We start from the raw sequence: 15050 nt of genomic DNA, 5'->3' as shown, positions 1-15050 counted from the left end.
GTGAATTTTTGATCATCTAGTTGGATCTCCTTTTGCTGCCACCATAAGGGCTAAGTGGGAACCGGTTAGGGCTGAGTACGGAAAGGTGTGAGTGTGAGTCTGAGCAGCGTCTGGGGATCAGTGTCTCTGACTACATTACCAAGCCAAGCCTAGAGGAGATAACTTCTGAGGGGAGCACTGTATATCTCTATTGAATTAAGACACGAAAACACATAAAGTAACCCACAAAAAAGGAAGAAAAGTTGTTATTGTATAAATTAAGTTGTTCTTTTTTTTCATTATAGACTCAGTGTACACAGAACGTTACATGGGTCTCCCAACTTCAGATGACAACCTTGACCATTACAAGGTAAGACGAAGAACTACACCCATTTTATAACCTATTTAGAAGTGGTTTAAGAACCTTTTGAAGTGTATCTATTCTAGAAAATATATATTTTTTATTTCCAACAAAAATTTTGTTAAAAAGAAATAACACAGGTGGTTTAGAGATACTCCAATAGCTTCCCCTACTATATTCTGCATAATTACAGTTTTTATCGTATGCAATATAGGTCACAATATGCATTCATTTGGAAATACAAAGCAACATCAGATAATTACTTTAATTATAAAAATTTCAATTTAGAAAACATGTCAATTTCAACATATTTCTTTATAGCCCAGAAGACTCTTTAAATCTTTTAGCTGTATATTAAAATTTCTTATGATGTTATCATGATTAACATGTTGTACAAGCTTGAATTCTCTTACTTATAGCTAAATATGTAGTTTTTTGGGTTTTTTTTAGACGAGATTTGAGTAAAGCAGATGAGGGGTAGGTATAGTTGGGCAGTACCCTGAAAAGCCCTGAACCCAAATTACTGAATAGCATCCAACAGGCTGATTGCCTGATGGGAAAACTAGTAGGCAGGTTGCTCTGCTGATGGGCTATGGCATTTGAAATATGGTCTGGGTGCAACTCTCATTGACAGCTTCAATGTGCTGGTGTGGGTGCCATGGCAAAGCCAGAACATTTTCTTTGGGGCCACACTGATACAGCTGGAAGTGCCAGCATAAGTACTGGGGACCGTTCTATAGCACTTTGATCCTTCCAAAACTTTCCTGATTCTATTTGTCACGTTGCGGGGGTAGGTGAGGGAAACCCCTAACACTTAAAGAGAACAAGGTAAATCATCTCTGATGTTTGCATTCTCCAAAAGATGTTCAAATTTCTTCCCAGGGCAGTGAATGAAAAAGAAAGAAAGACAGCAAGAATAATTTAAGAGCATAATTTCTCCTCATCTGAGTCATGACTCTCAATACATAGGCTTCATATTAATACTTATACATTGCTTTGAGCAAAATTTGTACATTTTTGTGAGATGTCATCATTATTGCTATGGATTCTGAAGCCGTCTGATCAAAACAATAAATATCAAATTTTGCAGTTCTGCAAGATAAGTATAGACAATTTAGTTTTACCTGGGTTTTTTTTTGTTTGACTTTTTTTTTTTTTTTTTTTCCTGCTTAATTAGCAAGGTTTGTGTAGGCGCTCAGGGAGGGGTGGTGGTGGAGTGTTTGTGTTAGTGCCTGCATGAATGTTTTCATCTCTGTTTTCCAGTCCAGATAGAAAAGTAACAGCCTGCAAAGTGAGCTGTACAAATCATCTTTCTCTACAAAGCAGTCCCATAACCAGGTTGTCCCCATTTCTGCTAATAGTCCCATCTGATATTTTAATTGAAATTTCTTTGTTTTTTGGCAGCTGGCCAATACAAGGATCAAACCCTGGACCTTGGTGTTATGATACTTTGGACTCAATTCTTCCCACTGTCTCTCCTCCACATTCCATAAACTGCCTTAGACATTCTTTCCCTTCTGCATAATCACATTGCTGCTATCACATGACCTATCTCCTTTTACGACAGTAAACCAATTTGTCTGCCCTAAGTTTGTCTTTCCACATTCCAGTCTGTTCCATACATAGCTGGGAGATTAAACCCCGCCCACAGCACTTTACTGGTCCTTTCCTCCGTACTCAACTTAAGTCCAGTCTTCTCTCTTTGCTTTCAGCACCCTTCTCATGACGGCCGGTTTATCTGGGAGGCTTGCTGTCGTCCCCTGAGTGTTTCTGAGGTGTTCCATTCTGTGCCTTCACACTCTGTTCCTCCTACCTGGAGTGTAATTTCCCCTCCATCTCCACCTGTTAGGAAACTTGCACTGCCCCCTAGTAGAGTAGCAGCTCCTTTTGAATCCCACAACATTTTCTTTGGGTATGTCTTAATCTTCATTGCATTCTATCTCAAACTAACAGTTGTTTTGTACAGGATTTTCCCCTGGGCTGTGCTGGTAGCTGCTGTTCCTCAACATGGTATTCTTTGGATTCTCCTGTAGGAAGTGTAAATCTTAAAACCTTTATTGATTTAATTTAAAAACTTTTTGAAGAGAAACATTGTTACACAAGTTGAATTTCTCCATCACTTTTCTCATTTTACAGTGTTAATTTTCTTGTTAATGACCCAACCAGAATGCTTAAATTTGATTGCCAAAGGGCTTTCTAAGATATCCCAATGTACTAAAAGCTCCTGAAATATTGGAGGTATACTGTCCAAGAGTCTAAACCCTGACTCAGGTACATGGTGGATGAGTCAGAAAGTTCGTTTTGAAAATCCCATTCTAAAATGTCTTTGAACCTAGAAGCACAGGGCCAAGTTCAAACTCTGACATCTAAGGAAATCCGTGGCAACTACCCTACTTTCTCAGAGAACATCAGCCAACAGGATATTTCCTCTTCAACCAGCCCTCCCATATAATTATATAGTTTTAACTGCCACTTTACTGGCATCTTTTTCCAGTCTTTCCTATAGAATCCTCTTTCCCACATCGATCCCCACTTTCCCCAACTCTACCCCCCACTGTGGTGGTCATTTTCATCTCTCTCCTTAGGTGTTCGCCACATGAGGTAGTCGTGTAAATAGAAGTCACTTCCTACTGCCAATGGCAACACACGCACACTGGGTGCACAAAGTCACTTTCACTTCACTGCACAGATGGTACCCGAGGACTGTTTAATCCTTCCACGCCAGGAGTCGGGTTTTCTTGGAACAAAATTCATTGCTGGCAATGGACACATTACAACTGCCAGTATCAGGGAGCTAAAGGTTCCCAATGTGTTACTCAGAGGAATTATTTGGGAGGGTGATAGTTAAGGTGGGCAGGAGAAAGGGAGGCAAATGCATTAGCTGAATTGTCTCCACCGTGGTAAGCTGCTTCCTCCAAATGTGGAGAACTGAATCTATGTGGAGAACTGAATCTTAGTGCCTATTTTTGGTGCACAGCAGGCTTTAGAATAAAGCTGCCCTCCTTTGTTTTTTAAATGAGCCTGTGCTTTTGTCTCTGGCAAGAATACATTCGAAGTTTCTATTTTCCTCCAAGGCCCCAGCTGCCCCTCTGGACCTCCCATCTTTTACTTTTCTTTCCCAGGTTGTTTTTCTTTTTTCCTCTTTCTCTGTCTCTCCCCCACACCCCCCATTCTCTCCCTACCTCCTTCTCCCCCTCTTTGAAAAAACAAAAAAGACAATTCCTTAGAGGCTTTCACTACCCTGTGCATTTCAGTGGGCCAGAAGGAAATATTTTGAAAATAATTCACATTTAGTCTGGACCAGTGACTCTCATCAGTACATTGAGGATTAGGAATGCCCAAAGTGTGTAAGGCCTTGATCTTTGTTCATGTTTTCAGCTTAAGAACTGTTGATATAGTAGCCAGAATTATAGCCTTTAGAAGATAATTAATTTGTAATAAAATCAAATGAGAAAAGGATTCACTATTAGGTCATTGATGACTTGGATTTAGAAGAATTTAGAGATGCCCACATCACCAACAGAAGCACAACTTGTGAAATAAAGGTCCAACTTACCAAAGTTGGAAATTGGTAGGAAAGGGAATTAGACAAACCATGAGTATACGTGAATGGAATAGGCAGGGACGCCATGTGTGGTTGTTCAGCTTGTGCACTGCTGAAAGCTAGTCCACACTGCATTTGTTACGACATGCACTTGTGAGGCTGCATCCAACCAGAGGCAGTTCCCTTTCCTGTTCTTTCAAAGCTGCCATATAAATTAGGGGATCCTGGGACTAAGGCTTAGGCCCAATGCAAAGACACAAGCAGTAACTCCATAAGACTCTTTTGGGGGATAATCACTCACGTACTGCCAGGCGGCAAGGCAACAGCACTTTTAAAAGATACCAGGAACTCAAAGAAGAAAGAAGACATTCATTTCCCTAAAACTCCAAAAAGCTGGTCCCAGACACTCTAAATGAGCAGCCAAAGTACAGAGGTGACAAATCTGAGTTAATGGGCAGTGTAGCTCTGTGGAAACATCTTTTCTGCAGTGAGTCCTCATCCATAGCAAACAGAAATGGGGACAGATTTAAGCAAAAGAATCAGATATCCAAGGAGACAACCTTCATGACCAATAGCAATAAGCAAACAGCAACCTCGAGGGGTGGGGTCCTGATTAACACTGATAAGTGGTCTCTCACACGGTCAATCATAGATAGGTCTCTGATCAAACCTGTGAAAAATATTAACATGTGGCACACTTTCATTCACCCATTCAAGATGCCTGTTGTTTTAATTGTTTAGAAGTTTATTGCTTGTCAGTGAAAAAAACCAAGATTTTTGGGAAGACATAAAAGAGAGTAGGTAACAAAATACAAACTTGAGTTGACAAAGTAGCCGATATGTATGAAAAAGACTAGTGGTTTCCAAATTGTGACTGTGGAGCCCCAGGAATTCTATATCTTGGGAGCCTGTGGGGAGGGGGAGGGGAGTGGCCAAGAAGTTAGGGTTTCACCTCCCCACCACCAGAGGTGATCCAGTTTCATTTATTTCATTTATTTTTTCATTCATTTATTAAGTGCTTCTACAGCCAGCACTATTCTAAGCTCTTTACATGCATTATCAGGTTTAATTATCCCCCAAATCCTATAAGTACTCTAATTATTGCCATTTTACTGACACAGAAACTGAGGCACAAAAACGTTATGTAACATATAGATACTGAGGGGTAGGAAAGTCACAGGACACTTATCAGAACCCATTAGAGAAAGATTTAGGAAGATGGAGAGGAAGAGCATGGATGCTCCCAATAGGTTACACAGAGGGGAAAAGCAGCTTGGTGGACGAATGAGTAGCAAGTGGAATGTTTTCTGGGGATCTGTGAAGCAGGTCCGATGAACCGAGGGTAACACAGAAGGGCTGAGGGAGGAGCAGGCGAAAGGGTGGCCAGTCCAGCAGGACATAAGCCCGGGGAGGGAATGATTTATGAATACACACAGAGAGAAGCATAAGATCAAGGGCAAGAGAAAGGGGGCCCAAGTCCTGAGCCTTGTTGCCAAGAGAAGAGGGCAGCCTGGAACACACAGAAGGTACTGATTTAACTTGTAGAGGAGATTTATTTTGCATTTTGCTCAAAATTTGATAGGCTTTTGGCAAGTGTATGAAACAGTCATAGATTTGGCAGTCTTCTGCTAGCAGATTTGAAATGTTCAATCCTTAAGAACTGCTGCATCGTTAGGTTATGCAAAACAGGGTGCAATTTTGTAAATATGCCATCTTGTACTGATTTGACATTTGTTCTATTATCCCAGAATATGCCAAAGGGAGAGAGACCTTCAGATTTAAGCCAAACCTTAACTTGTTTGTTGAGTGCTGATAAAATGTTGACTGCTGTGTGATCTTTAAAGGAGCCAGTGTTGCTTGCTGAGGCCTGAGGTAGAGCCCCCTGTCTGGTGTTGACGGGAGCTCTTTCCCTGGCTTCTCATGGGTCCAGTTGTTTGATAGTTGTAAACAAGTAAAACATCTGATTCAGTGGATTGAGTTTATGTTTTCTCAAACATTTTCTGTGGCCTCCATTGTGGCATTAATGATGCTTCCCAAAATGGCATCATTTAATATTATTTATGTGGTTTTGGTTGCAAGTAGAATTCATAGAGCAAGCCAGTAAACCCAAGATAATATCTTACTGAAGTGCTGGGTTGTTGTCCATTAGACCCAGTGACTGCTCGTTCTTTCTATAAGAGCCTGGAAATGGTGACGAGTCATTTGGCTGTGATGTAAAGTGACAACAGAACATGATGGTAAGGGACATGGGCTATGGAGTTAGACAGCCTTGTACTTGAATTCTATTTTTACCACTTACTAGCAGTATGAACTTGAGGAGGTTACTTAACCTCTCTGAACCTCAGTCTCCTCATCTGGATAATGGGGATAATAGACCTACCTCACAGGGTTATTGAAATGATTAAATGAGACACCTGTGTCTGCCATGAAGTAAGCTTTCAAAACATGGCAGCTGCCACCATGATTATCTTCAGGAAGTAAATTGTCCTTATGGTTCCTAGATGGCACAAGAGTAGCTTAAGAATTGTTAGACCTTCTGTTTCTCATAGTACTTCCCTACTCTTATCAGCTCTCTCTTTTATTTCAAAAATACAAAGATTTATTTGTTGGAAGGTAACTGAAGAACCAGCATGATCCAAAGAGCAGCTACAGATGGTTCTTCTTGGGAATTGAGGGAAAAGCTCCTCACAGAGATGCTGTGGAATCGGCAGTGCCACTGGACCAATCCTTCCCACTTCTCCTTGCCAGACTGTTGCTGGCAGCGAGGCTCTCCGGAAGTGTCTAGCCTCAGAAGAATGCCAACTGCACCACCATTGCATCCTTGCCCATTTATCACTCTGAGCTTCCTTTTTAGTAGTTGGTGATAGACTATTCGGCTTCTAACTTAGTCATCCATTTCCTTTTTTATTCCGTTTCCATGGATAGGCAAAGGGGGATTATCCTATTTTGGTGGGTTAAGATAGCACAATTCAAAAAATTTTTTTGATCATTAATTGTACCTTAAATTAATGCATGCATTTCTTTGACTAGCTTTGTGTGTTACCTTTACAGATTAACATAACACATGCTATTCAGTGGACTGTAAAGAGTATTAACTGAGAAGGCAGGTTGCACAGTCTAGTAGGGAACGATTGGTGGTTCCAGAGGCAAGGTGACACAGCCGCATTTTTCTGGGGGGATATAATGTTCTCTGCAGCCTGACAGCATTAAAGTGGGTGTGTGCCTCCCTACTGCCTGTCTCCCTCTCACAGAGAGGTCCCTCTGGAGACTTCTCCCGGTGAGCAGGGGAAGTGTGCATTTGCAATGGCACACTCATCTTGCAGTTGCAGGAGAAGCTTTTGTTTTATTTTTCTCTTGCTGCATTAAAGTATTTGTCTTCCTTTCTTTGTAGTGTAATATTGTTAATGTAAAACAATTTGCATCATGACACTTTTATCACAGTTTTCGTCTTTTTCTCAGTATGTTGCATTTCTCACCATGTCTAGTTCATCACAGCTACAGTGTGTACATCACAACATTTATCTTAGGCTCAGGGTTTTACTTGTTTATAAAAATTGTCTTCTTTCAGCCTGTATTCACTCCATTTAAGAAAAAAAAAAAAAGGCAGCCAGAAACTGTTTTGGTCCAAACTCCAGTAGTTATCACATTCCTTGCTAACTGTCCTGTGTATTTATATGTCTCCTAACTATTACTCTATGTTTCAATGACATTTCTGTTTCATGGCTCAGGGAGGTTGTAGGAGCAGCTTTTGCTGTTCAAGCTGCCAAGCAAGGCAGGCCCATGAGGCTTTTGGAGGTGAAGTGAGGTGACACAGTTGTATATTTGGGTCAGGTCTGGGTGTTAAAGTTGACTGTCTTCTACAAGCAAAGAGCTAGATTTAATTTGGGGAGAGAGAAGGTGGGAGGACGTCAGCACAGGCTGAGAGCATGGCTAGCAGAAAGGATCACTAAAGAGGACTCTAACAGGGTCACAAGTCAATATTAATTTCACTGTCAGTATCCAAGTCTCAGCCTCTCCTGTCTTCAGCTTTGAACGCTGCATGGCAGTCTCTTTTAGGGAGATTTATTTTGACTCTTTCCTCTCTGAAGAGCAGAAAATTGCTCAATTCTATTGCTGTGGTAGGCTATACATCACCCGCACTGTCAGAAAGTATGCCTCCCGAATCTCACAGGGCTGTGCGAGTAATCTCTCTTCTGACTATTTCAGTCTGAGAACACATGGGGTCTCAGGAGGGTACCAAAGGGTACCCACTATTATTGTGCACTTCAAATTCCAGGACAGTTAATTAACATTTTATTTCACACTGTTTCTTTGCTGGAAGAACTCATAATTTTAGTAGAGATGCAGTGCAACATAGGAAGTGAAAGGGGTGTTACTGCCAGACTTTGTCCAGCTCAGATACTTCCTACAGATGTAACATGGTGCAGATTACTTTACCTTCTGAATCTCAGTGTTTCCATCTAAAAAACAGAATTGGTATAGACTTATTTTACATAAATGTTGTGAGGATTAGATATAACAGTGCTTTTATAAATCCTTTGTGATGTTTAGCAGTGACAGGCACAGAGTAAACATTCAATGAATGTTAGCTATTATTACTAATGGCATGGTGTATGGGTTGAAAGTGGGCAAAACATATTTCAGTAAACATATCTCAGTAAATTTCAGAATGAGAGTATTTTTATTCTGCCTACCCCAGCTGTTCCCACGTGCCTCTGCAAAACTAGGTAGACAATAAAAGTGCTTAATAATTTCTTTCGTTTACTCATTTAATTGATAAATATTTAGTAATGTAACAGATGCTAAGAATAGAGTAAGGAACAATATAGACAAATCCCTTTTCTCATGGATCTTATTGCTTAGTGGGGTACAAAATAAATAAGTATTGATGGACTGGATGAAAAAACAAATGGATAGAATCATACATGGATGGAAATCTGGAACATCTCACTAGACAAAAGTTTCTCAAAAATAGATTAAAAGTGTGACTTTTAATGAGTCCTAGGTGTTTATTCTGAAAGTTCACAAGTAAATTCTCAGTTTGGGTCAGAAATGGAATATGGTCAGGACATGTGGGAACCAGCTTGCCCAGCAGGGGGAGGGCATTTGCTCTAAGCTTACCAGGTCAGCGTGACCGTGGGAGTCTAAGTCACCTGAAACATTTTGGGTGATTCTGTCCTGCAAATTGAAGACAGAATGTCATTTTTCCAGAAACACTGTCACAAAATTCTCACATGAACGTCAGCGGTTTAACTCCTCGCTCCAAAAAATGCTTTTGCCATGTCTCTTGATTGCTATTTCTGTGAGGGAATAAGAGGTGTTATTCTTATTCCCATTTTACAGAAATCAAGCATGTGTCCAGTTGCACAGCTCACTGACATTGAAGCTGGGACTAAAATACAAACATCCTTACCTTATTCCCATCCTCTTCCTGCCAGACCAACAGGAGTCCCATCAAAAATATTAAGGTGATATTAGCTACAAAGATAACTGTAAAATATAAACCTTGGCTCTCATAACTATGGCTTTGGTTTACTAAGGTGCTGCAGGACCAGCTGGCTGCTTTTAAACCCACGAAGAGGCTACTACCACTTCCCCTACCCAACCCATAGCAGACTCTAGCTTACCCCCTCCCAAAGGCACTACAATGTCTGTGTGGCATTTTTACCTTCATCTCAACTTTGTAAATATCCACAAATTAAAATCAGATGACCAGTTCTATGCTTTCAATGAATTTTTCATCCAAGACCGCTGACTCTCATTCTAGAAGCCCTACCTGACTCAGGCCACAAAACAGACTCAAAAAGCTGACCTCTCGGTTTTTTATCCTGTTTCCCTGGCTGATTTTGGAATGACTTGATCCAATAGCAGCATTTTCTCTTATACAGAATGAGGCAAACAACAACAACCCACTGATTTTCTAAGGCCATTCTTGGTCGTTTTTACCCCTTTCCCCTCCCATATGTTACATTTGCCTAAGTTTTAAACATCTGTTCCCAAAGAGGTAATATGTGCTTTTCATCAGAGCCTAGCAATGTGGACCAAAGTTCACATGACATATTGCAGAGTATGTTTAGTTGCAAATGCTATGTACAGGCTCTTTGAAATGTAGCATGTATGGCACCATGTGACACATGGTTGCCATGGTAATACACTTTTTGGCTGAACTACAGCAGAAGCCCATGGAACATACATTGCTAATATGAGACTCTGCCCTGTGCTAATGCATAGGACACAGCCAATCTGGGATCTGGGACTCAAGGGGTTTTGCACGCAGCCTGGGTGGCAGGTGCCCTCTTCCTGCATGTGCAGAGAAGATGTGGCATCCTCTCCTTCCAGTCCTGTCTCCCAGGCACAGGGCATGCTGTGCATTCTGCCATGCATGGAGACAGCATTTGCTTGAATATCGGTTTGCTATATTTTGTATCAAAGGGGGCCCCAGCTGAAAACATTTTATTTTGTAAACTGAAGTGAAAAATCAGTTTATGGCAGATCCTTTTTTGAATAATGACATTCTTTTTCCCAATTCCAGAATTCAACAGTCATGAGCAGAGCTGAAAATTTTAAACAAGTTGAGTACCTCCTTATTCATGGAACAGCAGATGGTGAGTTTCAGTTAATTAGACTTTTTAGTATCACAGACAGGTTTGCAATTTCACTACTGACAAAACAAAAGCATGAGGGGCAAGACTGTTACATTTACTTCAATAAAACAGTGTTGCTTTCCACAACTCACTTGTCTTGGGCTAAATGCGATGCTGAGTCCCAGAACTTCAAACAGTCCCTTTCTTCTTGTGCCTTATCCACCCTTTGGTTTTAGAAAACTGGATCAACTATTAACTACTTTATGTTTTCTTTCTCTCCCTGCAGATAACGTTCACTTTCAGCAGTCAGCTCAGATCTCCAAAGCTTTGGTGGATGCTGGAGTGGATTTCCAGGCAATGGTATAGCAAAACTTTGTGCAAGGGGAGGGAAGTTACTGGCGGGGTCTAGTTTCCTTTCTCAGGCTACTTTTCCTCATAGAAGTCCCAGCGTTCAGGGACAGAATAAAAAGCACTTTTATTTTTCCAATGTGAAGTCAGAGGTGTGATGTATTTGAACCACACACAGAGCAATAGTTCTATAATACTGGAGAGTTTGGGGTTGAAAAGCTCAATTTTGCATATCCTGGGAGTGTCAAAACTGCTCCCCTATTTACGTGATTGTCCAGTGTCTCCTATTTTGATTCAAAAGTAATCACTTATTCAGTAAATGTGTGGCAGAGTAATTCTAAAGTGAAACCAGCATGATAATAGCTCAGCTCAAATATAAAAATCCGTTTCTGTCTAGTATGTATTACTAACCATTCTAACAACAGTGGGATATTAATAATCAGCAAGCTTCAGTTTTTGCAATTGCTATGTTATCTTTTGTTGAACAACAGGCAATAAACAATTAGGCTTGTTTTGTAAAATCAGAAATGGCTGGAGTTGTTATTGCCTGTATAGAGAATGTTTCAGGGTATTAAGTCAAATTCTTTTTCTGCAGTAGAAATTTTTAGATTAAGAAAAAATATACATACATACACATACATATGTATATGTATGTATTTGTATACGTGTGTTGCACTAAATATTTTTGTGTAAAATGCAGTTTTCTTATCTGTTTTAGCTAGAAAAACCTGTTTCTCCCCCTTCTTTAACATATGCGATTTGCTCTGTGCTCAGTTCAAGTGGTACCCACTCTAGAGGAACAGGACAGTTATTTGATACTGAGAAAAACTGGCATTTCTTTTGGGTCACATTCTTATAAGACGCTGAGGTTGATTTTTCCACTATTCAAAGAGAAGACAATTTTTAAAAGTCAACTATGTCTTGATAATATATGTTTGCCTAATGATGGCTTCCCAATTATTTAACAAGGTACGAGTTGATCAATTTTCCCTCAGGTCAGAAACTCCTTATACAGAATTGTCAGATACACAGGTTAAAAAAAAAAAAATGCCAGTGTAAAATCTAAGTGTTTTCAAATAATATATTTGACTTTTGACTTCACTTATCTTAAACATATATATGTAATATTGAAATAGATTTTTCCAGTTCCTTGGTGATATATATTAAGAAAAAAAAATTTTTTTTAATTCATTTATTTTGATAGTTTGTTTTACTAGACTGTAGAGAAATTTGACACTTGATAACAATTAAAACAAGTGGGAGGGCTTAATTGGATAAATATTCCTTCCTACCTGTGGTGTGGTTCTAAATGGACTTTGAGTCAAATCTGAAATTGGATTTGAGTGTTTTAAATTGGTAATGGACACAAAGAACAATTACATTTTGTAATGATGAATATGCTAATAATCCTGTTTTGATCCCACGTGTTGCCCACAAATACTGACAGTCAACTATGCCACAAATATGTAAAATCAATTATGTTTCAATAAAAAATAAATAAAAAAGAATTAACATTCTTTAAAGCACTATGCAGTAAGCTAAATTCACAGCAAGTTTTCTCAGCACCTGCAAAAGAGAATCAGAGGCCTCTGCAGGACAAAACAATATGCCCCGGAAAAGGTTTGGGGGAAAATTAGACACCCTCTTTGATCACATTTCTGTTTATAAACTGTTTCGGAAATTAAAACATACGTGTATGCACATGAGAACTCATTTGATTTTTTTTTTTTAAGAATATAGCTGACTTCCTAATTCTGACATTTTTCTCTCTCTCTCTAGTGGTACACAGATGAAGACCATGGGATCGCCAGCAGCACAGCACACCAACACTTATATACGCACATGACCCACTTCATAAAACAATGCTTATCTTTACCATAGCACCTCAAAATAGAATGCCATTTAAAACTTATTAAAAGTAATTTTTGTTCTCATTATCTCAAAACTGCACTGTCAAGATGATGATCTTTTAAAAATGCACTCAAATCAAGAAATTTAAGGTTAACTTTGTCCCCCAATTTTATACCTATAATCATAAGTAGAGACTTCTGTCTTCATAACAGATTACTACCTTACAGAAGTTTGGATTATTCAGTCTGGTTTTGTCTTTCATTTAAAATATTTTCCACATCAGCTGCTGAAATAACCAATATGAACTGTTTTTATGGGGCTTTTGCATAGGTTCCCTGGGCAGCATTTTAATTTTTCCTAATTGGACCAGTCCAAATCTTGTTCTCTCCTTTAAGGGATGGCAAGATGTAGGCAGTGATGTCGGTAGGGCAGGGACAAGAAGAGAGAACAGGGAGAGAAGATAGCAGGGCAAGGCTGGGAACCCAAGTCCAAGCATACCAACCCGACCAGTCTACTGTCAGCTCCCCTTGGAGAAGAGTTGTTCACAGCCAGACTGGCACAGTATTCTGAGAAAGACTATTCAAACAGTCTCAGGAAATCATATATGCAAAGCACTGACTTCTAAGTAAAACCACAGCAGTTGAATAGACTCCAAAAAAATGCAAGGGAAACTGCCAGCAATGCAAGGCCCCAGGTGCCAGTTACGGCTATAGGTGCTACGAAAACACAGCCAGGGTGATGGGAAAGCATTGTCAATGTGCTTTTTATAAAGTACTGATAGTTCCTCGTGAAAGAGGCAGCGTGGAACTGAGATGTGAACACATCAGCTTACCCTGTTAAAAGATGCAAACATTGGTATCGCAAACCCTAACTTGAAGGAGTCCTTGCATCAATTTTTCTTATTTAATTTCTTTGAGCATCTTAATTAAAAGAATATTTTAACTTCCTTGGACTCGTTTTTAAAAGTGGAAAATAAACTAGAATGTTATGTATTATTATTCCTATTCTACATGCTATAGAATTTCTCCTGGTCATTTAATGAATGTGTCATCATTTTTTTAGAGATAGTGATTTGTGTCTTGAATCAGACCTAAACCACGCTGGCATATGGACACATTTATTTAGAAAGGCTCTTGTTTATTTTGTTAGGAATCCCAGACTACCTTGTAAACATGGAAAGAGTTCAGCTTTTGTAAAAAACTAGATACGTAAGAATGTGTTGAACAGTTTATAAAGCTTTTGTCTAATACATACACACATAATTTTTATCATAAATACATATAGCTTTTGAGAAATCAACTTAAAATAATTTTAGTTATATATATAATACATAATTTATAGGGAACTATGATGAGACTCATATTACAAGAACAAATAATGTCAGCAATATCACCTTGGTAGATTTGATAGCTCAGTAGAAGTGAAAAAAAAAAAAAAGGAAGAAGGAAAAAAAAAAGTCAAGTCAATAACTGAAGTGTTTGAGCATTTATTTTGGTCAACATAACTATAATAATGAAAGCGTAGACTTTAGATGCTGAATTTGGCCTAGCAAAGCAATGTCTAGATAACTGAAAAAAACATGATGTTTTGGTTTCAATTATTTGCAAAACAGACCCATTTTTGTAAAAAAAATTGACTTTATCCTAGACAGGGTGAACTACAGCATAAAAATCTAAAAATGGAAGAAATGGAAAAAATCTATTAATTCAACATGAGACTAGTGAGTCATGCACAGGAATGGACAAAGGGTTGTGAAATCCAGTTTCAATTATATGCTCAAAGCATGCCATGTAGTAACGTCGTCCTCACCTTAATTAAATTTCAAATCTGACTCATCCATAAGACCTCCAAACTTATAGGGCTCTTGTCAAATTTCTATTTCTTAATATATGAGAGCACTTCAAAAAGTTCAGGGAAGAATTCGTATTATGTTTTAATTCTATTTTTCCACAAATTTTTTGAAGTGCTCTCATAGTTCAGTCACTTTGAATAGCCAGACCAATCTCTGCAGAATTCTATATTTTGGTATAGAACTTGATATAGAGTTCTATATCTTGATATAGAATGGTAGTAATATTTATTCACATATTGGACATCATTAATAGTTATAAAAGCAAATTAAATAGAAATTCTTCTTTTATCTTAATTGAAACTAGCTATTGTACAATATCAGATACGTATAACAATAAAAAGAATACCAGGAAATAAAAGGTAATAAAAAATCTCAGCACATATTTTTCAGGCAATAGGGGTTGCAAATGGTAATAATGTGATTAAAGTCAAAGCAGTTTTCATCTGATCCTCACAGGACAAGTTTTATTCTCCAATGAGAGTTTTAAATTAGGTCATTGGGAAAGGAAGGTAAGGAAATTGACGAATAAAT

The 15050-nt window shown here is 38.8% G+C and overlaps 1 protein-coding gene across 1 annotated transcript in view; it reads left to right on the top strand.

Moving 5' to 3' along the window:
• DPP4 (dipeptidyl peptidase 4) overlaps positions 1-12765 on the top strand; it is a 78366-nt gene extending 65601 nt beyond the window's left edge. The window contains exons 23-26 of the mRNA XM_063099072.1: positions 285-349; positions 10417-10489; positions 10755-10828; positions 12596-12765. Of these exons, the coding sequence (XP_062955142.1) occupies positions 285-349; positions 10417-10489; positions 10755-10828; positions 12596-12697 (314 nt within the window). The 3' untranslated portion in view covers positions 12698-12765. The remainder of the gene's footprint in view (positions 1-284; positions 350-10416; positions 10490-10754; positions 10829-12595) is intronic.
• Positions 12766-15050: the final 2285 nt, after the last annotated feature.

The sequence above is a fragment of the Cynocephalus volans genome, chromosome 1 (assembly GCF_027409185.1).
Source record: "Cynocephalus volans isolate mCynVol1 chromosome 1, mCynVol1.pri, whole genome shotgun sequence".
Lineage (NCBI taxonomy): Eukaryota > Metazoa > Chordata > Mammalia > Dermoptera > Cynocephalidae > Cynocephalus > Cynocephalus volans.
The sequence above is the reverse complement of the archived record's forward strand: the minus strand, read 5'-3'. Positions and strand labels throughout refer to the sequence as shown.